Genomic DNA, 26,263 nt, shown 5'->3' with positions numbered 1-26,263 from the left:
AACAAAAACCTGTTCTCCAGTCTTGGCCTCATTGCCCCGGGTCATGTAGGTTCCCTCCAGGACCGAGCAGACGATAGTCAGTCCCTTCCCGGCTTTGAGCTGCGTCGTGAACGTCAGGAGACGCGGATGTTTCACCGCCAGGTCTGAGTCCAGTTTACACAGCACCAGCACCTGAGGCCTGAAGAAAGACAGGAATGTAAAAAGGACAATTAATAATAATAATTAAATTAAATGTCTATATGTATATATATATTATTTTTATATTGTTTTAGGGAATAATGTATTTTGTATTATCAAGGTTTGTATTGTACCAGTATCACCATTACACTGTACAATCAGTTTTAAAATCACAGTGACAAGTTTAAGACAAAAAAAGTGTCTAAATGACAATAAACACACCTCCAGTTTTTAGTGTGTAGTGGAACTTCCTCTAGGCGGATGAGAGCATAGCGTGCTGCGTTCAAGGACAGGCCTCGGATTCCGTCTCCCCACTCCTTCTCTGCTCTGCAAACAAAAAGAAAGAAAATAAAAAGAAAACATGATTTACTTTATTAACGGCTGCTGAATTCGACACTTAAATAACAACTAAAGGCAGTGAGGGCAAATCTAAAGCACGTTGTTCTCATCTGTGACATCAAGAAATCAACAAACTGTGTAAAATCTGTGTATATGTATTCTATTTAAATCAGGTTCCCATCAGTTGTTTTTATGATTTATTGCTCTACGGCAATAAATCATAAAGTAAATAGTAAATTATTAGCATTAGTATACAGAGTAGTTCATGTGGTAAAACTACCACATGACATTTATATGTATATACATGACTGATATTTTATATCAATTACATGGATAATATTGAACAGAACTTCAACATTTATTAACTTATAACACAAATCCAATTGTAATATCTGTTCTGTTTCTGATTTGCATTGATCCCTTGAGCCGTCATACTCACCCTCTGTACTCTATATACTTGTAGATGCATCCTGCGATCACCATGGCAACCAGGGCGTAGTACCAGGACGAGACGAACATAAGGGAGAGACACAGGCTCATCCCCAAAAAGGACAGAGTCCTAGAGGACACACGCAGAAACAGAAGCTGAAGCGACTGATCAAAACATTAAGATCAGAAATGATGTATTAAATTAAGTTAAAGTTCATTTATGTAGCTTTTGTGAGTCTGGATTAGAGGAAGAACATGTTGGAGACAAAGTTGAGTTGGACGTTGTTCTTACCAGTGATAGAACTTGAAGCGAGGTCTCCAGTTGGGCGTACGGAGTAAAGTCTGAACGGCACAGGCCAAGTTCACAAACAGGTAACACATGAGGAAGAATCTGAGCGGACAAGAGTAAAGAAAGTTTATGACAATTGTTTTCATTTTTATTTCAGTGGTTAACTGGTTTAAATGCTGATTTTTTTGTTTTTTTGTACATGGAGAGAATGGGGGCGACAGCGTCCAGAGACGCGATGAGGACTCCGATCTCACAGATCCCGACTGTCAGTAACAGAGCCCACGTCGGCTCACCGTTGGCTTTTCCATGACCAAAGACCTGAGAGACACAGAGGACAAACTGTCTATCAAGACAAAGAAAAGGCTCCATGTATTTTTTCTGACTGCAGTCTTACTGAAGTCAATATGTAGAACTAATGTAGTGAACATGTGTTTGGGTAAGATTGGACTATGTTTGAAAAACTGACCTGTAAGAACGGGATGAGGCCGTCCCGAGCAATAGCCTGCAACAGCCGGGGGGCGCCAGTGAGGCTCTGAAGCCCCGCCCCACAGCAGGAGAAAAAGGAGCCGATCACAATCACCCAGGGTGACGGCCACGCCAGAACACCAATCACTGGGTTTTTCTTCACCGAGAAACCAAACCTGAAACACACACAGTTGAATTACGTGTGCTGCGTCCATACACATACACACGTTTTACGATGCTAATGTTTGTTTTTCGATATATTTTTACAGTGAAGATCAGACGTACTTGTCTCTCAGCACCACTCCTTCAATACAGGCTCCAAACAGGACCACGCAGGACAGGTCTGAGCAGGACGTTAAGAAGAAAAGACTCAGCACAGCTGACCTGAGTTTGTTCTATCAACTAGTATTAGTACATATTAGAGTATTAGTACGAATATTAGGGCCAAATTGAAGAGAAAAAAATACTTAATATTATGAGAATAAAGGTCAGTGTTTACGACAGAACTTACATTCCAACACTTTTGCAAGCAATTTGCACAGCTCTCAATATTTATTTGAATGTATATACTATTTAGATACATTAAATAGTTAAACACTATTTATCTTTAACTCGTCTGTGTGTTGTAAAACTGCCCTGTGTGCCTTTAATTGCCCACTGGGAACAAATAAAGTTGTTGTTTTTAATTGAATTGAATAGAAAGGGTCCTAAAGAGGTAACAAATGCAAGAACACACACACATACACACACTACAAGAGAGAGTGCAAAGGATACAGATAAAGGAGGTGGTGAGAATAGCCATTATGGTTCCAATTGGGATCGACTTCTGGGCATTTCTGAGGTCACCTGACCGATTAGAACCAGCCATTATACCTGAAGACACACAGAGAGAGGGAGAGAGTTTCCCACAGTATCAATAAACTCATCCATCTCACATTAGCAAACAACTGTATCTGAATTCAAAGTTACACCAAAATGTGACACTTTCGACAACAACGTCATCCAAATCTGACCTTTTTACTTTCTCAGTGACCTCGGCTCAGTTACCTGTGACCGACGGGAAGTAAATCCCCACCAGCAGAGTGAAGTATGTGCTGATGTCGTTGAAGACATAATGTTTATTATATGTGTCCACAGCTTCCTGAGCTGGTGCTGACGGCTGGCTTTTCTTCTCTATCAACATACCAGCCGGACCGTAGGTGCTCCACAGGTTATCTAACACACACACACACAGAGGGAGAAGAATGAATTAGGAGAACATAAGAGTCAGGCTATATCCACAATAATCCATCCAACAAGTGTTTTAGCTCTGAAACTATGTGAGACAGAACATAAACATTCAAGTACAGTGGGCAGGCGCGTGTCAACAGTGTTAACAGGAAGCTGATTATCTCCAATGAAATCGACCATTCCTTGCTCCACAAAAAGGGAAACCATTGCCGTTGTATTCTAATTTTAGCGTGGCATCGAAATAACCGAGCAGTGTGTCTGCCTCCACGACACTAGGTGGTGACACATCCCCTTTTAGCTTGTTGGCAGTTTCCGGTTCAGCTTGCAGCTAGTTGATAGCAGGTCCGACACTAAAATTTGTTTTGTTTTTTATTGTCTGCTGTGATAAAGTGGATAATTTACTGCATCTAAAGGTGAAACTCCCATTTATGCCGGCTCAGGATTTCCTTCTCACCTTTGATAACTCCACTCAGAAGACCCGGTATGGCCCGTATCTCCGTCAGGTTGTTCAAGTTGAAGTATTCGTCGCAGGTAGCATTGGAGAGTTGACTGTCACAGAAGAGTGGCCACAGCTCGGTGGTCATCGTCTTGTTTTTCACCATCTCCGTCTTTGCACACGTTTCAAACTTTTCGTTCTTCAGTGAGCGGTTGCCCAACAAACAGACGCTGGAACGAGACGGAGACAAGTGTGGTGTGGTTAGACGTGTGCTGCTGTATCTCAATCTGAACTTCTCTCTAATCTGAAAGTGCTGCTTTATGCCTGTAAAGGACTTTTCGAGGTCTTTCAAGGACCAGTTCCCTCAAATTCAAGGACAGAATGTGCTGACACAGATTAAGATGGGAGGGCAACTTTTATTGAGTTTTGTCTAGACAGCCAGAGGCAACAGCAACATTGCCCTAGCTAGACAACTGCGAACCAGCTGGAGTTTCACTAAAATCACAAAGAGGTGTCTATGAAAAACTTTCAGAAGTAAATTCTACTGCTCGAAAAACGTTCAATCGTCAATCAATTTGACAAGATAAATGTGTCTTGCCCCCGCCTGTCCCTGCTCTACCACTGCATATACACAAATGCTACCTCACTTAGGTCTGATAGCAGGGGTTAATTTAAGCCGGATCCTGCCGGAACAAGATCCGTCACCTCTTAATTTTGGCCTCCCTGTGTTCCGGTACTTATTTGGGCAGATCCAGTACCTCTCACAAAAAAAAAACATATGTATAGAACTTGGAGGGCCGTATGTTATCTCAAGGATAAAACTGGATATAACAAGTTAATTGAGGAGTTGAAGGTGCTTTATGCACAGTACTGGCCCGAGGACGCAGGTGCACGATATGGAGGGACTGAGGTTGAGTCACATTGCCAACCCGCGCGCAGTCGTATGATCGGGCATACAGATGAGCTGATGGAGTTAATTGTTGCTGTCAACAGCATTCCCATTGCAAGTGCTGAATGTGAGCGCGGATTTTCTCAAATGAACTTGATTTGCACTCCCAGGCGTGCCTCTTTGCTCACATTCACCATATCAACTTTACTCTTCCTAAATCTTGTTGGACCCCCTCTGGCCAAATTCAATCCAGTCCCGTACGTGAGGTCGTGGGTAGCCAAAGGACACAGAACTGCCACAGACACATGCAGTAAAACCCGAAAAAAAGAGGAGGAGGAAAATCCGGACATGCTCGTGATGTGGGGTGTTTTGGACAACTAAATATGGTGAGCATACTGTCTATTAATAGGCCGCTGTACCAATCTTTGAATAATAATAATGGAAGATATGTGTGATTTATTAAAAGCCCTTTTTTTTTTACACATTAGACCTGTTGAGAAATTAATTGCTGACTGTATACTGAAGGCCCCCTTGTGGTGATGTGGGCCATGGATATTATGTGAAAGTCCCTTCAGTGTCGCAAGTGGGCCCATTTGCAAATGTCATATCATTTCTGTTTACGGAGACCAAACATCATCAAACATTGCACATTAGAGCGTTAAAGCTTGAAAACATGTCGCGGTAACTCACTGAAACTCGGGTGGTTCGATGATGGTCTTGATGACTCCTGCGTACGTGGCCATGATTGAGAGAACCACGCAGGCCAGAAACACCAGAGCCAGTTTGTTCACATACCTGCAGAGAAACAAGGAGGAACGGGAGTGAGTTCATCTGCTGGAACGTAAATACACGATGTACGTATTATGTGCGTGTTAACGTACTTCACCCCGACAAACACCACCAGTGCCATAAGGACCAAGCAGCCCGTGCCATACACGCGCATGTTATTGCGCATGGCTGCATCCTCGCCATCTTTAAACACTGTCGCTGTTGGAATGATGTACGTCTGCCAGTGAGGAGATAGAAAAATAGTGTGAAATTATCGTAAAAGGAGCAGCAGAAGGATCAACTTATGCCCACGTGAAAACACACCAGCAGGATCTCTATGGTTCCCAGGATGTACATGGATCCAGCGAAGGTCGTTCCCAGGTAGAAACAGAGTCCAACTGCTCCTCCAAACTCAGGACCCAAAGATCTGGAGATCATGTAGTACGCGCCACCAGCTGTGGAGACATAAATCCCACTTAGACTGTTTCCAGATTCATTGTTTGGTATTTTAAGATTCTGAAAAAAATAGCTTTCTTAAAAACGTTGAAAAACGACAATGAGGAGAACGGAGGAGTGTCAAATTTGTCTTGTGGTCGTCTCCAGACGTATCTGCTGAACCCAGAATCCCCCGCTCTCTACAATAACATTGTGATTATCAAATCATCTCTTGGCTCTTTCAGAAATACTCAAATAAATTATTGTGTGTACTGTGTGTGTCGTGCCAGAGTATTGCCCACATTTTCCCAGAGGAAATCTCTGGCACAATTTCTGTTAGCCTTTGAAATTACAGGGTATTATAACAAAGCTTTTATATATTTTTTTTCTAAAATAATTTGTGTTCAACTGCACATAAAAACTCAAGGACTTGGGGTAAAACTGCATTTATTCATTTGATATTACTTGGTTTTATGTCTATAAGTCTTCATTGCTAGGAGCTTATGTTTACATCAGCGTGGGTTTATCTACGTTTGTCAAATGCTTTTTTAAATTGTCTTGGTCTTAAATGCAATTGTGGGAAATAAAATGCAACATCTCATAATGTACCTGGAACCACGCCATTGGTTGCTATGGCACTCATTGATATGGCTGTGAGCAAAGTCTGCAAAGAGAGAAAGAGGACAAATGTTAGGTTAAGGGAGGAAAAACTGGAAAGACATTGATTGTGTCGGTTATTAGTAGGACTGGTGTGGCAGACATGGTTTTTGAGGCTCGCTCTAAATAGACACGGGTCACTGAAAGTGCTTGAAATGTGTGCACCCATTATTATATTATCATTATAAGGGTCTCAAAACCTTTCAGTCAAGATTTATATGTATATGTTTTAAACAATATACGTAAAAAAAATTAAGGTTTGAATAATTTACCAAACATTTCTTTGAAACGATTTGTTCACAAAATCAAACTTACTCTACTTTGTTGTCCTTGGGCTAAAATGTGTGGCTTCTGTAGTTCAGGTTTGTAGAAATCATGTGTGATGTCATGTGATGGGGAATGCACAGTGCATGTGCATGTTGGGGGGCGTGGCCTCAACAGCCCTGCGGTAGTGCTATGTGCCTGTGATTGAGCAATAGCATGAAATCTGATTGTTTTAGCAAAAATGAAATCAAATTTGTATTAATTAATTCCAATGGAAAGTTTCCAGAATATTGCAACCCTACTCTTTCACAAATGTTATCCAGGGTTCCCACAGGTCCTTGAAATCCTTGAAAGCTTGTGAATTTGGAAAAAAACAACAACAACATTTAAGTTACTTAAGTAGACACAGGTCATTGAAAGTGCTTGAATTATATGCAAAGAAGTTAAGTTGATGTTTAGGTAAATGTCTCCCTTGTTTGTTACGACGCCACCTACTGTTAGGAGTTGTAATTACGAGTGGTGTTGTGGCCATTGTCTGTCTCTTCCGTTGCAGAACAATGAGCGGGTAACGTTTAGCATGAGAGAGCAAATGATGTGATGCCTGGGAAATGCAAATTCCAAAAATCTCTGGTTCACCAAAGAAAATGACAAAGACTGACCAAGACTCCAAAGACAATCACTTGTCCAGATTCAGCGTGCTGCAAATCAATAAAAGTGGACGCCGTGGACGCCATGGACGAAGAGCCCCATCTTAAGCTGTGTCAGCACATTTGGTCATTGAACTTGAGGGAATTGGTCCTGGAAAATGTAATGTCAACCAAGATGTGGGAACCCTGGGGAGATTTTCTCCGCCACCATTTAAGAACCAAATGGTGGAATAACTTTTGTAAGAATGGTGTTTGGACTTCAGCGAGTTGTAGAATCACCGTCTAGTTGCATGTAAGCAACGACTCCACACCTTTACTGAAACACTTTTTCCCTTGAATTTGTCGCCCAACTGTATATAGTAAAAAAAGAGCATTGTCTGAGGGAGGGGATTCTTCATATCACATCACATGAGTGATGAGCATTTAAGTTCAAACTTTTTCAAACAGTCAGCTCTCTGTTCTGTTTGGCCATCTGGAGCTGCTGACGTACGAGTTGTAAATAAGACACCAATTTTTTTTTTTTGTTGCTTGTTTTGGGGGAATCTCCCCTGAACTCACACGTTGAAGATTAATGTCACTGTTAATCAACCCACCACAGTGTCAGGAGAGAGAGAGAGAGAGAGAGAGAGAGAGAGAGAGAGAGAGAGAGAGAGAGTATGTGGTTGTTTGCTGGTCTCTATTTCTTTTTAATACACCGTAAAATCGCAGACTCAACCTCAGATATATTATTGCTCCATTCAGGCGTTTGATACAAAACAGCCTGAGGGGAATGTTGTTGATTTGTGTTTTAACAAACATCAATCACAGAACCAGTGACTCAATATCACGTTTGCCTGTCCTGACACCAAAATTCAAAATATCAGTCCAATACAGTCATTTTACACCTTTTAAACTACATTTGTGCATTTACCACCTAGTCATTTCAAGCTATTTCAAAACAGATATTCTTATCCTATAAACAGGGTCCCCACACCTTGGTTGACATCAAAGTCAATGACCGTTCCAGGACAAATTCTCTCAAATTCTAGCACCGAATTTGCTATCACAGCTTAAAATGCAAGGCCAACTTGATTTCGATCATGGTGTCCACTTTTATTGATTTGCAGCACGCGCTACATCTGGAAGCATGTGATAGGATTTTTGGATTGTATAGATTAAAAAAAAGAAAAGTGTCTTTCTGATATCCGATCAAGTGATTTTTAAAATTATCGGACAGAACGATCGGTTTTAGTGCATGGTCCCTATATATGCAAATGAGACACAGGCAAACACACACCCACTTCTTCCAGGGGGTTTCTGATTTGTCCTCTTTACAGCGCTCACTCGCTCAGCTCCATTCCTCTCCCCCTCCCTCCACTAGTTCTCTGACAGTATCAACATGGCAGCGTGCGCAGAAAACAGCAAGAGTGCCGTCACAGGAAGAGACGTCCTACATAAGGATCGAGCCGAACACTGCCCAACTGCGAATCATTTAAAAGCACTTGGGGACAGCACTGCTGATCGCCACCGCTGATCGCCAGCGGCACACGGCGGGCTGAATAAACTGCCGCTCTATGTGACTGTATCAGACTGAGTCTGTGCTCCGGTCATGGAGGACATACTGAACAAATATTTTTAATTAGGACGTGTCAGAATGGTCAGTTATGAGCTCTATGTGACCTTTTCTTAACAATGTGTGTATTTGTACGTCGGTGAAATACGTTCGCTGACTAAATACGGCAACTGCTGGCCTGCACTCTCGCAGGGACAAAGTGGAGCTAAGGTGGAGCTCTCCAAGTAAACTTACTGGTGGGGCGGTAACATTCGCGGTGAAATGCGCATGCTGCCGTCATAAGCGCAGGGAATTCAACATCGAGTGTTTTATCGCCTATACTTACACTAAGGGGGACCACGAAAACATGACTGAGTATTGTTTTTCCACACTTTGGCGACTGGTAGTGCCATCCGGAGTCCCAAATATAAGTATTAAAATGGTTAAAAAGTTGATTTTGCATAATATGTCCCCTTTAAAACTACTTAACAATCCTAAAAAGGTCTGAACTGGATCTTCCCGCTCATCATTGTCAGCGAGTGTTGTTGGTGGATTTATAAAAGACTCACGCAGATGCAGCACATGCTGACGATGGCGAAGGAGCCCAGGATTCCCGCCGTACCAACAATCCAGGTGAGTCGCAGGAAGAGAATGACGCCCAGGATGTTCTGCATGCACGGCAGGTAAACTCCAATGAAGGTTCCCATCTGGGGGACCTGGAGGTGGATAAACAAACAACCAACAAAGTACATGAGATCTTTAGTTGTTAGCCCTCACTGAACACCAGCAAAACACCATCTTTATACAACGATAATAAAATACAGTTCCAGGACGATTACAGCATCTCCCTATTGCCTGTCATAAAACAATAATACACTGTGTTCCACGGTGTTTATGAACCGATTGTGCTCTATTACTGGTGTACAAAATGTCAGGAAAATAACCTTGTTTTGTGCAAAAGTGAGCCACAAAACTTTGACCAAAACAGTGTCAGCAGTTTAAATCTTTTTTGTTGTTGTCATGTCTCGTGTTCAGCTTAGCAAGGAAATGCTACTGGAAAAAGAAAGAGGAAAATGTGTCCAAAATGTCCAAAACATTGTGACGTACCAACTTGTATTGACCAGCTCTGGCTGCTGAGACCTCATATGAACCTCAGTGTTTTCTCTGCTTTTCCTAACACAGAGTGAAAACTGAGGACTTTGCCCTTAAACTATAGATAGATAGATAGATAGATAGATAGATAGATAGATAGATAGATAGATGGATAGATGGATAGATGCATTTTTAAATCTCTATTAATCTACGTTATAGAAGAATATTGACTTTTAAGATTGTAAAAAGTACAGTAGGCTGTGGTAAACAATAACACCATTACATGAATTGACTATGGTTTCTTTGATTAAATAATAAAAGTAATATGTTCCACAACATAGAGCTGTCGCCAAAAAAGCTCTGTCTCATCTAATTTTGTAGCCACAATGTAGGCAAAAGTATAAAAGCAGTTTGTTGTCCGACCTCAGAACTCCGGCTGGAGTGTGAGGCTTTAAGAGAACAATTAAGACACTTAATTTAAAAAAATTTAAAATGAATTCTGAATACACAGGGAGCCGGTGTAAGGATGCCAGTACAGGTGTAATATGTTCCCTGAGTTAAGCTCCGGTTAATTTTGAACAAGCAGTAAACGAAGGAGTGAAGACTGATTCAGACTTACATACAAAGGTATAATATAATAATCTAAGTGAGAGGTGATAAAGGCATAAATTACCCTCTTACGATCAGCCGTCACTGTAGTTCACTCCTACAGCACCAGCTTTAAGCTGCAAACTAACAGTAGTAATAATTACAGTGTTCATATCAAAGTCTACAAAACAAGCGCGTACGTACCATTTTTCTAAATAAAACCACTTTGTCCCGGGACGTGTCCACTGCTCTGCACTGATGTGAGGGATTGGGACACCCACATCCTTTTCTTTTACTTTTGCTACTCATCCTCTTCTTGCCTCAGCGTTAACTCCCCCTCACTGACGCAGTATTGTCTCTGCGGCTCCGTCTTCAGTCTCAAACCTCACATTTCCCTCTGTTCACTCACTCATGAAGGAGGAAAAAAAGAAAATAACAGAGCTACCAGTCTGGGGGCGGGTGTTAGTAAAACACCATCAATGCTTCTACACAGTCCAAGGTCCTACTGTCTCTTTTTCAAAGATTCTTCATGTTTGCTGCCAAGAAAACCCACAGAGAATGGACGTGTTGTTTTTCACAATGGTTTCATATGATCAGACATGCTGAAATAACTGTTGTATGTGCAGTTACTGTCACCAGGCATGCAGCTTACAATATGAGTTTTTTTTTTTATTATTATCATAATTATTATTATTATTATCAATAGTAATAATCATAGTAATTATCATTATAATTATTATTATTATTGTTATCATTATTATTATTAAGATGAATATTATTATTAATAATAATAATCTTGTGGGGTGGTTGGCTTTCAGTGTCAGCTCAGCAGAGAGGATACAAAAGAAAACCCAAAAAGAAAAAGCCACCACATGGAAGTAATTCAGATTCCATGGGGCACTGGGCAGGCTGACGAGGATGAGGATGATGATGATTCTGTTCTACACTGCTTTATACAGGTTTTGTTTTTATTATTTATTTAAAAACAGCTGATGAGTGTTGTGTGGCATGTGTGGCACCTAATATACAGAAAAGTCCAATTCAGCAGAAGACACTAGCTTGTGTTAGTATTATTCCTCATGTTACGTGACAAACAACTGCCTCTACTTTTCTTTAAAAAAGGAAAACACCCCGACTGACTCTTCCTGCTGACTGTGGAGCACAAACACTGTCACTATTTGTGTTTCCTTGGGCTTATTGCACTTATTTTAATTTGAAATGATCACATAAATCTAAACCCAAAGTCTATAAAGTGAATTTATTTTGTATTTGTGTGGTTTTTAATCAGGATGCACTGATAAAAGTTGCTTTACATCGTCAATATGGACACAAAAACTGTTACTGCAATTGCGAAATAACAGTTTAGTTTAGTTTTTGCACATTTGACTTATATGTGAACATAAAAAGATAAAACCTTTACGAATAACTCTTTAAAAAAGGACAGAACAATATAAAAATATAATACAAATAGTGGCAAAGTAATAAAGTTTAAGAAAAGGAATTTAACAAAAATAGAATTGAAATTAATAACAACAAATTAAAATCTCAAAAAGATTAGTTTACAGAAGATTAGTAGACAGATTAATTTAAATTTAGTATTCAGTCAGAGAGCTATCAAATAAATCTCAAGAAATCTCACACACTTTTCCAACCTTGAAAACAACAGCCTTACATTTCAAGCACTTTCAAGGATTTCCATGCAGCACCGGTACAAAGTCAGCGCCTCAGGTTCAGACACTCTAGACTACACTGACCCTCAGCGTGAACCTGACCGACAGGGACCACCTCCACTGTCCGCCTCCGTGCAGCCTCTGGCAGAGCAGCTTCCTGTTTCACAGACACTGTTGTGTTGTGTTCAGGAAGCAGTTCACTCGCCAAAGTCAATTCTTGCTTTTTCAATCTGCGGCCGTGTGAAGGCGAGCGTGTAGGAAAACATCTCCATCTGCAACAAGTTCACAGCTGCACTTTGTATTTGAGCAAAAGATGAAGATTTTTACGACTTAAACATGAATGTAACTTGTCAAGTACATGAGATTTCAGGCTTTTTGGCCTCCTAAATATATGGGGGTTAAATTAAGATTTTTTGACATAGATAGACTGTAGATATACTGGTGAGATAAATAGTTTTTTGTTAATATAAAATGTTTAGGAGGCAACACTTTAGAACAATTAACACTGAGATTCCTAAGTTTTTTTTATTGATAAAACAATTTTAGTTATAAATTCCTCCTTCAAGGAGCCGAGCTCTGAATTGCGGTGAAATTACGTACGCAAGTACAACAGTACAGTATCACAGACCCGGTGATCTTCATCTTTATTTACAGTTATTTATTTTCCTTCACTGCAAGAATGAACAGCATGTTCAAACACTGTCAAGAAAGACTATTTTCACTTAAATTTACAATATTCACTTACACTCATGTAATTAAATAAAATATAACAAAATGTTGCCGTATTGTTATGACAAAGGATCAAAATTCAAATGATATTCTGAATTGCCCAGAGTTACTTTATGTCTTTAGTATTACAGGAAATAAAAGCATCTACTCATAATAACTTGATAACAAATCTCAAGATGTGAGACCGATTTATTTATTTCCTCACAATGAATTGGTTCTTCAAATTTATTTTAAGAACAGTTTTTTTTGTAATATGATCAAAAAGATCAACATCTGAAGCTGGGACCCACTTTTTTATAGATTTTATAGATGTGAGCAAATGTGCGTATAGTGTAGCAACTCGTTTACAGCCACATCTATAACAACATTTTGAATTGTAAATTAAATGTCAGTCAGTCAGTCATCATCTAACCGCTTTATCCTCCACCAGAGAGTTGCGGGGGGTGCTGTGCCAATCTCAGCTACATCGGGCGATAGGCGGGGTACACCCTGCACAGTTCGCCAGTCCATCGCAGGGCCACACACACAGATAGAGACAAACAACCATTCACTCTCACACTCACTCCTATGGTCAATTTAGAGTGTCCAATTTACCTATTCCCCACACTGCATGTTGCATGTAAATGTATGTTACTTAAAACATATACACATAAATCTTAACTAACGATTGGAAAAATTAAAAAATCAAAATAAATTGAGACCTATCTGTGGGTCCCGACCCAGAATTTGGGAATCAGTAATCTTAAAGAAACTCTATAATACTAATTTCCAATCTATTTTACCCATTCAATTTTACATAAACTATGAATTTTGATGTGTTAATATTCAAATTAAATAAGGAATTATACAATATACAGTGTGGATTGGGCAAATTACTTGTAATATCGAGTAAAATATTATATTACTGAACGCATTCATCACACTAACCTCTACTGTGACGCCTGAACGTGATTCTCTTGAACAAAACCGTCTGATGTCAGATGGTAGTGATGGTGATTTCAGCTGATTCTCCAGGTTCAGGTCAGTAAGTTTTATGCCCAAACCAAATATTTGTCGTTGCCAGAAAAGTAACAGGACATTTAAAAGCCCTTGATCAGAGCGAGGCTGTTGTATCTACTGTAGCTTTGAGCTTCGAGCTCGTCACTCGTTTGCAGCTCAGTGATTTCGTGTTGTACATTTACCGGCCACATCAGCTGGTTCCACACTAAAAGGCTCTACGGCATCATCTTAACACAGTTCCTTTTGTTGGCTCCTGAAGTCCTTAAAGCCTCTCGTCATGTGCCTGAAGCAGATCTTCAGACTCACCAGTGTGTGCGTGTGTGTGATTGTTTGTTTGTCATAGCAGGCTTGTGTTTGAGGAGAGCAGAGAAATGCACAGTGTTTGCAACAAAACGCACAAATCTCTGCGCTGACCCCCCCCCCGTCTGACTGAAGTTTGGGTTTGTTTCGCTCACCACAGAGCGTGCTTGTGTAACGCTGCCTCTGTCAGAATGTGGTCTCATGAAAAATCTGTGTGAAGGACACCAATCTTTGTGAATTTTTTTTGTCCTCTTTCCAGCTCTAATGACTGAGGACGTCCATGCACACGAGACACGTATGTCAACGAAATGATTGTAACGTGACAAACTGCACTGACTTTTCCCCAAAGGAACCACGCTGACGGACATGTGGCTACTTTTTCTTGTTTATTACAGATGATTATTTTATCTTTAACATTTGTTAACATTTATCCAGAGTGTCCAGTTAAAATTGAGCGGCCAGTGGGGATTGGGTATCTTTTAAACATGTGATTAACTACTGATTAACTGTCATTAAGACAACATTAATCATTTGAAAGCCTTGAAACACCCAGGCAGGCAAAAGTGAGGCCACTTTTTCCTGTTTGTTGCAGATAAGAATTGTGTTTTGTTGTTTGTTGGGTGAATTGAATGCAAATTCCATTACGTTCCTGTCACTGAAGCAGAACTTGCGTTTTTCCATGGTAACAGGATGTGAATCCCCGCAGGCATGGTTGTGAAATTTAACATTTGGGAAATCTCAAAGAGAATGATTGGAGAAAGGATTTCCTTCTTCCTTATTTGAATCGTGAGCTTCAGCTTTAAAACATGTGTCCTGGCTGACGTGTCCGTTCGGTCTGCTTTAGAAACATGGCAGCACAGATGGCAGCCCATTAGTAGCACATTCAATTTGTGTCAATAAACCCTCCTTTAAGGACCTTTAAGAGTTTCATCAAAGACTGTAAAACCTGCAGGAAATTCCTGCTCAAAAGCCAAAATAAGTTAGTGTATCACTGTTTCAGTTAACTTTTAAAAGAAGTCCTTACCATGACCGTGACCCTCCTGACCCCATCCTCGTTCTCCGCCTCCTCCTCGTGCTCACGGACGCCCTGGGTCAGGTTGGTGTAGTTGGCGAGTTTGTTGAGCAGAGACGACACCATGGGGTTACTGTCCATTTCCTCCTGCAGAGAGAGCACGAAATCAATGTTAATAAAAGGATAATAATAATATTTTAGTTCTATTTTATCTCATATAAATAGATATGGTTTCATTTGTGTGACTATAACCCTCAATAGCCTTCTAAAAATGTTCTTAAGTACTTCTAACCTGTGCTTTTATCTTTAGTACAGAATACAGTAGATCTTCACTGTCCTTTTATTATAAAACAAAATATGAGGAAACAGTTTAGCAGCTCTGTGATATCGGCAGCAGATGGAATACATCGATAAAAATCAGTTTAGAGCAAAAACATGTGACACATTGACACCGCGCCGGTTTCTTCACAACAATTACTCATTATTAGCTTTATTCTACCCTAAAACATAAGCGACATACTGTGTGATTAGTTCCATACAATACAATTATCTTCTTGATACCATTAAAGACATACAACATGAATTTTCTTTTCATCAGTCAAAGAGGACATTGTGTTTTTTATACATGCAGTTGGACTTACCTCAAACAGGGCCATGTTCTTCCCTTCATAATAAGGTTCTTCATCGTTCTCCGAGTTGTTGATGAATGGACTGGACTCACCCTGGACGTCATCGCCTAATGAGACATGAAGGACAAATACACATAATTCATGATGTGTCATTTTGTATGTAAATTGTCCTAAACTTCAATTCAGATGAGGTTTTCAGTCTCCATGAGGACTACGGTTTGATTCTGATTCGGACGTGTATTATCTCAGCCACATCTTAACAGATGAGGATGAATTTTTGTCATGTTTATGAAAGATGGTAACAGCTATAAGCAGGTAAAGTTCTATACAGATCCACAAAGATCTTCTGGAATCCAGAAGATGGAAACAGTGTTTATAAGCCTTGGTTCATCCTACACCTTAATTAACTTGACACAATAATGCTTTATAATCCAAAGTACAGTTGTAAACCTTTGCAGCTTCTTGTTAAACGTTGGCACGAGGACATTAATTTGTCTCTCAAAGGACAAAGGTTTCAGTTTTCGGACGACGGGCAAATTCAAGATCTGCCCACAGAGTTTTACAGACGGAACATAGATTAACATTAAAAAAATATGTCTTTCAAACTGCTCCTTTGGTTTAGTTTTATGTTGCCCCCGTGGCTGTCAGCCTTTTAGATATGGTATATTATGACACTAGGTCACACTGTTGTCGGCTCGTCTTTATGGCCTCGAAGAATACGAGGCCTGACAGTGGTGCAGGGATCAGCGAGGAGCCGTTGATAAGAAAGACAAGAAGTGTGCTGTGTGGACGCACATGACGCGGTGGAGATGGAAAATGTGGCGTGCAGTGATGAGCGGGGGAGATTATTGAACCCTCTGTATTTTTTATTCAAAGGAGAATCTGACACCTGGTGAGCAGAGGTTAAGCTCAGTGGTCCGTTACACTATGTGTAATCACTTTATTTCACATCCATCATCATAAACTGTAGATTCAACTGATCTGGGGGACATGGGTGACATAAAAGACCCCGGCACTGACTGACTGGAAATACCCTAACATATTCTTCATAGAGAATAAATGACTTATTTATTTCTTTACCTTGTGACACTGGCTGATGTGCGAGTACATTAACAGTAAAAGAACAAGATTTGTTTGATAACGGGGGTCAGAGAAAGTTTTAGTGAGTTCTGATCTGCACAGTTCAGTGTTTTAGTCTGATAAAGGGAGGTAAACGCTTTTACATACTTTACCGAAATAGCATAATTCCAACCTGAATAGCAAAATTTCAACTACACTACAAGGCAATCTAAAAACTTTATCTAAATTAATAAGAGATAAACTGGTGTTGTTGATACTTTTCCAGTCAGGTTTGCCTGTCAGCAGGGACACAAGGAAAAACATGGATTTTAACCATTAAATAAAAGGCTTTTCAGAAATTTCAAAAAAGTTGTTTGAGTCTATGATATCTTAAGAGAATGTCAACAGCTGGATCTCATCATTCTTCTGTCTGAAAACTAAAGAACTTAAGTGTAAAGTGCTCACGCTCCTGCACCAAATTCCATTGAGAAAATAAGCATTTTAAGCTGACAGCAACAAAGGAGCTGCTGGTCTGCTGCTGCCTCCTTGGGTAAGTTTGTGTCACTTAGGTAAATCTGAACAAAGGATTTGAAACACCAAAGTCATAAAATAAAACAATTTAACTTTCTCATGGAGGCAGCAGTGGATGAACAACTCCAGTGCACTGTGATGTAAAATCGCTGATTTTCTCTATGGGGTCTGGTGAGAGGTGTACAAACTTTAGTTTTCAGATAAATAAGGCTGTTTAACTGTAAAAATCTACACCAGGTTTTCATTGTCAGGTTCCTTAACTATATTACACCTTTGTGCGTATAAGCAACACAAATATTTAAATACAAACAAATTAACACACATCTGAAATCCTCTTGGGATAAATAAAAGTGTTAAAAATCACAGTCATTGTTATCGTTTACCTAAATTTCCCAGAGGGATTAATAAAATATTTCTAAATGTTTTGCTTGCACAAATTTCCAAAGAGGTTTCTTCATGCAGTTCCCATCTTAGCCAGCAGATGTCCATATATCATCATGTACAACGGCACAGCGTCATGGACGCTCAGCTCATGAATCCACTACATCACTGTATGTGCAACATCCAAATCACTTAACACGCCACTAAATGATTAACACACATAAATGCAGGAAACTGCCATGAACTGTCAACACAGACTACACTATATGGACAAAGGCATTTGGTCGCCTGACTATTACACCAACAGGGATTGTAATGACATATTCAAATACATTTACAGTGCTTTAATATGGAGTTGGTCTCAATGTTGCAGCGATAACAGCCTCCACTATTCTTGGAAGACTTTCCTCAAGATTTTCCGCTAGTTTTTCTATGGTGAATTTGTGTCCATTCAATCTGTATAGCATTTATGAAGTCAGGCATTCTTCTCGCCTTGACCTGGCTCACAGGCTCTGTTTTAGGTCATTTCAAAGGTCATCCCAAAGTGTAGAGGAAACTAAATAGAGCTCAGCCACTGCTAATTTGATTATTTACGCCTGTGTTTTTGCTGCTAACAACCTCTCAAAATCACTGCCAAGCAAATGGTCCATAACCTATTTTTAAAAGGAAACTCACAAATGATGACACAGTTGTCACCAGTGGAGAGGGTGTGTTTCTTTTGCCTGTATTTGGTTTTTGTCAACTGTCTTTGGTGTAAAACAAGGAAAACCTGTTGAGCTGTAAACACGACGTCTACTGACTAAGGAAACCTTGCACGATTTTTGAAGTACAGTAAAAAAAAGAAACTGCTACTGCCATTCCGAGCGGCTTGCCAAAACTATGAAGTAACATTATTATTACGTGACACAACTATGTCAAAATGAGTCCATCAGATGTAATAAAAGTAAGTCAAAGGCCACAGAGCCAATGTTATGTCACAGCTAATCCAATACTCTAATGGTAAAAATTATGATTGAATAAATCAGCTGGTGTCAAACCAGATTAATGAGGCTTTACACCAGTGATAAACAAAGTAAACAAATGGGTTTCCCACAAGTGCTTCCTTAAGAGCAGAACCAGAGGGATCATTAACTTCCTTTTCAACTTTACTGTGGATAAAAAGTGTTTTGTCTCATTTATCACAACACGCTCACTCTCTCACACCAGATTCCATGGAGAAAATTTTAGCTCACTGAGACACAACAGCTGTTGGTCTACGGCTGCCTTGTTTGTAAAGTTTGTGTCACTGAGGTAAAACAGAACAAAGGATTTCAAAAACAGAAGTCGCAAAATAACACATTTGAACTTACTGATGGAGGCAGCAGTGGATAAACAAACTCCTATATGCCATCATGTAAAGTTGTTGATTTTCTCTATGGAATTTGGTGCAGGGAGATTTACAGTCAGATTTATAACCAAATTGAATTTTAAGTAATTTTATAGGTTCTTCCCGACTTCCTTGACATGCTTGACAGAATTTTGAAATGGTTTCACTAAACACAAAGATGGGTAAGAGGGAGAAAATTGTACATTCCTGAAGGGAGCTTGCCTTCCTTCTTCCTTATGTGTATACATGCTTGGGGAAAAAAGCAATACTACTTACTTATAAGTAGTCTTACTGTTTTAAATAGGTAAACCAATAGTAATGCTACAGTACAGGCAGAAAGTGAGGCAGCATGAAACCTGATGCTGGCGACAGGATACTGCTTTGGAAAATGATGGTTCTGCGATGTTATTGTTTATACAGATGGCATCATGTCTACTCAGCAGCACTGTATTTGCATGTGGCTGAGTGTCTTTTACTACACTGCTTTTTCTACATCTATCAAATAAAGAAGGTGCCATTGTTCTGCAAGTTACCAAAGTCCTAATTAAAAGTTGGTCTTTGGCATTTTAATTATAGTGACAATTAGACTAATAAGACAAAAACAACATGCCATGCAAACCTCATGATAAATCATCCATTCAGAGATCAACCAATCTTCAAATAATGATTCTTATTAATGAATAGAACACATCATCAGAGGAGTTGAATGATGTCTGATGTCCTAGAACATTCCAGCAGGTTGTAAAGGCTGTATGAACACTGATTTACTGCTTGTTAATACTTGACTAGTGAGATCAGTTTTTCCTACCATTTTAATATCCCTAGTACTGGGCTGACAGGATTGACCTACTTTCAGGATTAGAGTTAGTCTGATTAATCATTTGGGTCAACTAAATCTGGCCGATACTTGATCATTTCATATTTTTGGCATTGAACAGTTATTATCGTTTAAATTGCCAATTATTACAAATAACACTTTTTTTTCAGAAATGTTGACTATGTCATCAGAAACTTTCTTCTTTTTAGTTTATTTGACAAAATGTCATTTTTGATTAACTGCATTTATTGTATTTAATATTTACTTTTTTTAATTGAATACACTATCAATAAACAGTCATATTTTATCTGATGAAGAAAAACAAATAAAACTGTTGAAACAGCTGTTCACCAGAGAAAAGAAAGAATGGGGAAAAAGAGAAGAACCAGGCAGATCACTGACAGTACTGCCATAATAAAAGATCAGTGTTAGATATGTAGACACAAAGCCAAATTTAGCCTTGTTTTGCACATCATTTCCTATGTCAGCTCTCATGTGTCTCTGTGACAGCATGTTTTCATGATGAGTCAGAGTAGTCGTGGCTCCTCCTGGTGAAAAATTGTCTTGTGTGAAATCACAGCAACTAAAATCCCTCCACATCGATCATAAAACTCCAGGCAAGTCCAGGTCACGGTGTTGAATCTTAGCCAGATATATTAAAACTCCAGTTTATGGCCTCTCCTTGCTAGAAAATTAAGTTTATTTACCACTTACTCTTCCACACCAAAGTCCATAAGGAAAGTCAGCAGTTTTAGCTTTATAGGTCTTCTGTGGCCTAATTTACTAAATTGTGTCACATAGGAGAGTCCAAACAAAGGATTTAAAACACTGAAGTCTCAAGATAAGACTTTTGAACTTTCTGCTGAGGGCAGCAGAGGATCAACTCCAGTGTGCTGTGATGTAAAATCATTCTTTTGCTCTATGGACTTTGGCTCAGGGAGAGAGCAGTTGAGGCTGTCTATTAGCAAGAAAAGGCAGCAGATATTCTTTAGATATCTTTAGTAGGTAAAGCTTTTATTTGGTGAGCCTTACATCAACAGTTAGTTCAACCTACGTTTGTAGCTTGACTGCACTGTTTCATAGCACACCTGTCCTTGTCCCAGTAATAGCAGGGGATCAATTGAGTGATTGAAGTTGGCTCCTCTATGCTACCCCCTTTCAGCTTGTTAATATTAGGCGGTTTCCGGTTTAGCTAGTAGCTAGTCTTTGCAAGTTGAGCGCCGCGCCATTTTGAGTCTTTCTACCAGTCTGGATTTCACCATGATTGTCTCACTCTTTGTCGCTTCCTCTTTTGTGTATGTGTTGTTCTTCTGTTATTTGATGGCCAAAGCTATTACACTTATCTTAGAATTAGTACAACAATACAGTAAACTTGGGACACACAGAGCATCTACAACAGCTGTAGCCTCATGCTAAATTGGAAATCACCTAATACTGACAAGCTGAAAGGTGGTGTTTGACCAAGAGGTGGACACACTTCACCCAACAAAGCCAGGTTTCAACTGAGTGGACAGTTTGGTCCATATTTTGGCCTGGTAGTGTATATGGTTTGGTCCATATATGGTTTGGTCCATATATTTTGGCCTTTCCATTGGGAATAGTACCAAAATAACCAGCCCCAACCGTTTAATTTTTAGCACCCTTACCATGGGGTACCAGAGTAAAATAGTACGGTATAGTCTGACAGTCAGCTGATTGGGCGACAGAAAAACCATAACTCCCTTGCGACCGTTCCTTCAACGCCTGCACTCTATTCTCATACAAGGCTTTGACGTCTTGTTGAGACAAACAGCCACAAATTTAGCAGGAAACAAAAGAGCTGCAGGTTGTCCTCCTTTGTCCCGTTTGACATCATTGTCGTTTTTGTTGTCATCGCACCTGTATGATATCACACTACGTATCTTGCTGACCACACTCCGCTTATCAAGTAAAGAAACTGTACTCAGTCGTAATGCAAGCCTGACCCAGAGCTTTACCATTCCAAACTCAACTGTGCCATGACGGAAACCACTAATGCTTGTATACAGGGAAAAGGCCAGAAGTGAAATTGAATGGCGTAGCTCGACGTAACTGTGCATTAAAACATACTTAGTGTTGATAATGAGTCAACACTTTATAAGAAAACAAATCAAAAAACCTGACCTATCCCGTAAAGTTTCAAGGTTAGTTTCTTTCTCTGAGCTTTTGTACCTAGGATCTTAAATCAGGTTTGTCCTGGTTGAGCTTTAAAGTCTGTGACATCCAGTCTGTATCTAAAACACAGCTATGAATGAGTCAAAGCCTGCGTTTCTCAACCTCAGTGGTTTTCATCATTGTAGGGTTTGTACTTTTGCACTGGAAAGACCCCCAGAGCCTGACTATCAATCAGGGCTTCACTGTCATTACTAACAACAATAGCATATAGTTCCTCCTGTCCTACCCCTCCCTACCACACTCACCAAGCTGCCAGCAAGTTCTAGCTGGTTGAGCGGTTGAAAAAGTCAGCATGTGTGTGTGTGTTTTTGTTCGTGTGTTCTGTGAAGCATGTGCCTGCTGTGGCATGCGTGAGACTGACGACTGTTTGTGTCACTCGCTTCCGTTTGCACACGAGCAGTTTCACAGTGACGTATCCAATACAAGCGTAACATTTTAATCCATAACTTGGGTCCCAGTGCATGCTGGTCCATGGACTCCACCTCCAACAGGACCCCAACCAGGAAGAAGGTGCTAAAAGCTGACCTTTCTGGGCAGATATGTTGTCTCTCTGTGTAAACTCCTACCTTGTGAGTTGTCCTCATTAGCGTCCTCCCGAAATATTTTGTCCAGACTGACAGGTTTGGCGTCTCCAGCTGCTCCCGCACCGTTGCTGCCGCCCTCTGCATCCTCCACTGGTACTACAGTGAAGTTAGTGGGCATCTTTGGGTCTTTAATTCCCTCTTAGGACCAGAGAAGAGGACTCCAGTTGTGAGGACCTGGGTGGCTCTGACTGCTAAGCTTCCACTCCCCCCCAAAAAAAGGAATCTACATGGAGACAAATTAAAGTAGTACATCCATATTGAGGCCTTGGTGAAGAAGCAAGAAGCAGGATTCAGTTTGACCACAACATGGAACTCACGTTGAATCTGTTGGTTCCTTTGCTTTGTGTAATGTGATCCTGTGGGCTCTAACCTCAGGGTGAAAAGTGCCGCCTCCTGCACATGGGGCAGGCCAGAGTCCTCCAGTATGTGTGTGTCCTTTCTCATTCACACACACACACACACACACTCTCTCTCACTCTCCTCGTTCCTTTCCCTCCCTTTTCTCCCCACTGCTTCAAGACTATTGCCCCATGTGATTGTCTGTTTACCATATGAAAGGAGCTGCAGTCCATACATGGAAAACCCTGCAGCTCCTCCCTCGACTCTGTCTCGCTCACACCTTCCTGATGCCAAAAGTCACACAAACAAACTCCAAACCGATAAAAAAACCAAAAACAAAGACATAACCCAGCTTTGAGCTCACCCTGTCTGCTCAGTTATCTCTCTTCTCTCCTCAGACAGGTAGTAGTTTCCGTCTCCACTTTGCTCCAGGTCAAAAAAACATGGGTGTTACCTTTCCCACAGTGCATTGTGGGTAGCAGTAAGGTGTTAATGTTCTACACACACGTGCATACACTCGCACACACATATTGTGCCAGAAAAGGAAACACCTTGAAAATCCAAGGACACTGTAGCTTTCCTCCATGTTCTGAACACCAGTGTGGTTTACAATAGACGGTGGGAAGGATTGAGCTTGAAGTAACAATAGGGACAAGTAAACAAGATTGTTTTAAGTTTGTGGGAATGATCGGTTTTACTGGCATGGCTACGTAAAAGGTTTAAAGAGACGGAGTTTATCTTGATGAAATGGAAGCTATAACGGGGCAAGAATTATTTACTTTATTCTTTATTTTATTATTTATAAAATAAACAAAGGAGGAATATTTCCACAGTAGAGGATGTGAGCACTATACAATAGTGTCATTACTAGAAGTAGTATAAGTAGTAGGGGTGGGTCAAAATATCTATTTGGTGATTTATCGTCGTCCTTCCTCCTGCAATACTATAATCATTATGCCAGGGCTAATATTTTAATTAACAAATAAAGGTGCTTTAAATTTAACAGTCCCTGCCAGTTTCACTCACGAGGGAAACTGTCTAAAGCGGGATAATGGCAAAGAAAGCTACGTCAAGAGATGCTCCATCCACGCTCAATACATAGACTTTATGCACTTTGTTGTGAAGAAATAGAGAAATCCTGCACTTTTAACGTTTTTTGTGATGTATCTCTGTATGATTGTCTTGCAATACATTGATTATCACATAATCTTGATTTTATTGGTATCGTGGACCATGTATCGTATCATGAGGCACCCCCATAGTTTTCGAATTTTATCCAACAGTATATATTCTTAAACGCAGCGTAATCAAGAAAATAATGTTTTAAGTAAACATTTCTAACATGACAGAATTTCTTAACTTGTGATTTCTTCAATTTTGCACCCTTTCTTTTTTTTTTAAAAAAAAAAAGACATTTTTAAAAAGAGATTTTTGGTACCCTGTATGCGAAAGACATCGTACTCAATTGTAAGTCGCCTTGGATAAAAGCGTCTGCTAAATGACATGTAATGTAATGTAAAGTATTCTAGCCAAGCAAATCTGGCTGACTCCATTGGTAGATCATTTAAACCAATTAAAGACTATTAGGTGTATTTATTTAGGGTGTACTGCTGACTATTCAAATTATCTCAGGGTTTTTTCTGCAGCTAGCAAATATTTGCTATCTGCTTTCCTGTAGTTAGATTAGCTAAATTAAGGTTAACTTCTGCATTACGTAACCACAGCTTCTACTCTTTGTTTCCAGTAACTTTGCCTTAACAATTTTAGGCTAACTTCTTTCCCAGTGTTTTAGCTAGTTTAGCTACGTTGTGTATAACATTTAGTGGTTTCCTTTCACAGTTTGGTCTGTCTGTTCCTTTATTTGTGTTCTTTGACAGTTTAGAAATAGCTGAACTGGTATTTAACACTAAACTCACTTGACTATAGTGAACTTATAAGAAATGGAATGTAGTAAATCATCTCTTTTATGTTTGGGAAAAACCCAGGCTGCGCATATGGTGTTGGCCAGGTGTCGTCTCTATGGACAGAGTTTTCATTCCCAGGCCTATCAAAATTGCTGCGTCATGGAATACTTTCATAAAGTGTACGACATACCATTAAAAATACAAATGAATACAAAAAAAAAGAAAACATGGCTCTTGTTTAACCCGGCAGATAGAAGATAATCTCTCAGCCACAGAAACCGCATTACTGGATTCCACACAAAGAAAAGGACCTGTTTATTCAGCTTTGTTGGTAGTGGTGAATAAAATAATGTAAGTATGTTTTATTTTCATTTCTCCTCTTTTTCCTCCTCCTCACTGGCTTCATTTTACACACTGTGCTTCACTTGATTCCTATGGGTGTGTCTTTAGTAGTTGTTTTTAATTACTTCTCCACAAAAGTATGGAACTATGCCACTACCCACCATTTGAATTTGGATTATTTTTTGATTATTATGTATCTTATCTGTGCTGTTTGTCCTTTACTTTTCATATTTCACTGTCCTCACTTGTCCTGTAATCACTTTATTATGGTTGTATTTAATATTCCCTACAAAATATGGCCATGTAATGGTGCATAGGGTACCAGCAGGGGGAGCTGAAGACTAAATATTCCAGCCCAAGTAGAAACTGAGTTGATGTCAAACACTAGGCAGAAAATTACAAAATATTTCTTTTAGCAGTGATTGACAATAAGGTAAAGTAATGAGACAGAAGGGTTTATGGACTAATAACTGTCCTATTAAATGTTAATGTATATTTACATGTACAGGAGAAATAAAAAATGCAATACCTGAAATTACATGAATTTATGTGAATAAAAAAGTTGTTTTTTTTCTTTTCTTGGCCCGAGACTGAACTATACCATAGCTTCACCTTCCAAAACAAAACTGCCATTTTATTCTCCTCAGATGGCTTAAGTGTGAATGTAAAAAAAAAAGTGAAAGCGAGAGAGTTGGAGGTGAAACCCAATCCCTTCAGCAAACAGCAAAAAGGTCAGTGCTGACGCAGACCCAGGAACAGGCCGACCTCCTTCAAGACTATATTCTTACGTGGCCAGATTCTATTTGTAGCATTTTTACCTGTTTACAGACCCCCCCACCCCCCACCCACCAACCAACCAACCAGCCCCTACTCCCCCTCTCGAAAACCAGGTAGCTGCACAAACATGCTGCAGGGTTTGGCCGACCTCTTGTGTCATCACACGTTTTAACTGCCTACTCTGTGCTGTCAGGCCAAAAACTGCAACATCAGGGCAAAGGGACTTTATGTTTATCACGACTAACGTGCACTCATTCACTTCAGAGCGTCGACTTCACCTCCTTAATTTCTGCAGACTGCAGTGGTCTGTTGGGTTTCCCCCCGTTGGACGTTACCTAAGTTAGAGGTTGTAAAAACAAAGTGGATTGAAATTGGACTTTTACAAGAGGCTGAGG

At 39.9% G+C, this 26,263-nt stretch overlaps 1 protein-coding gene across 5 annotated transcripts in view; it reads right to left on the bottom strand.

Annotated features, from left to right (window-relative positions):
- The window catches only part of LOC122766367 (solute carrier family 12 member 7-like), a 29,293-nt gene extending 5,990 nt beyond the window's left edge, over positions 1 to 23,303 (bottom strand). For 2 of the 5 annotated variants that reach the window (XM_044021147.1, XM_044021169.1), the window contains exons 1-18: positions 22,489 to 23,302; positions 15,588 to 15,682; positions 14,959 to 15,093; positions 9,126 to 9,272; positions 6,067 to 6,121; positions 5,347 to 5,477; positions 5,136 to 5,260; positions 4,945 to 5,049; positions 3,384 to 3,595; positions 2,747 to 2,914; positions 2,474 to 2,572; positions 1,985 to 2,042; positions 1,701 to 1,875; positions 1,434 to 1,552; positions 1,238 to 1,336; positions 956 to 1,075; positions 400 to 504; positions 10 to 178 (exon numbers count right to left, since the gene is read on the bottom strand). In XM_044021147.1, the coding sequence (XP_043877082.1) occupies positions 10 to 178; positions 400 to 504; positions 956 to 1,075; positions 1,238 to 1,336; positions 1,434 to 1,552; positions 1,701 to 1,875; positions 1,985 to 2,042; positions 2,474 to 2,572; positions 2,747 to 2,914; positions 3,384 to 3,595; positions 4,945 to 5,049; positions 5,136 to 5,260; positions 5,347 to 5,477; positions 6,067 to 6,121; positions 9,126 to 9,272; positions 14,959 to 15,093; positions 15,588 to 15,682; positions 22,489 to 22,624 (2,253 nt within the window). In that variant the 5' untranslated portion in view covers positions 22,625 to 23,302. Of the gene's footprint in view, positions 1 to 9; positions 179 to 399; positions 505 to 955; positions 1,076 to 1,237; positions 1,337 to 1,433; positions 1,553 to 1,700; positions 1,876 to 1,984; positions 2,043 to 2,473; positions 2,573 to 2,746; positions 2,915 to 3,383; positions 3,596 to 4,944; positions 5,050 to 5,135; positions 5,261 to 5,346; positions 5,478 to 6,066; positions 6,122 to 9,125; positions 9,273 to 10,440; positions 10,584 to 14,958; positions 15,094 to 15,587; positions 15,683 to 22,488 lie in introns of those variants that run through there. The other 3 variants (XM_044021158.1, XM_044021190.1, XM_044021180.1) reach the window with 3 other exon arrangements.
- Between the last annotated feature and the right edge of the window lie 2,960 nt (positions 23,304 to 26,263).

Source organism: Solea senegalensis, linkage group LG1 (genome assembly GCF_019176455.1).
Source record: "Solea senegalensis isolate Sse05_10M linkage group LG1, IFAPA_SoseM_1, whole genome shotgun sequence".
Classification (NCBI taxonomy): domain Eukaryota; kingdom Metazoa; phylum Chordata; class Actinopteri; order Pleuronectiformes; family Soleidae; genus Solea; species Solea senegalensis.
Note: the sequence above shows the minus strand (reverse complement) of the source record. Positions and strands in the feature narration are given on the sequence as shown.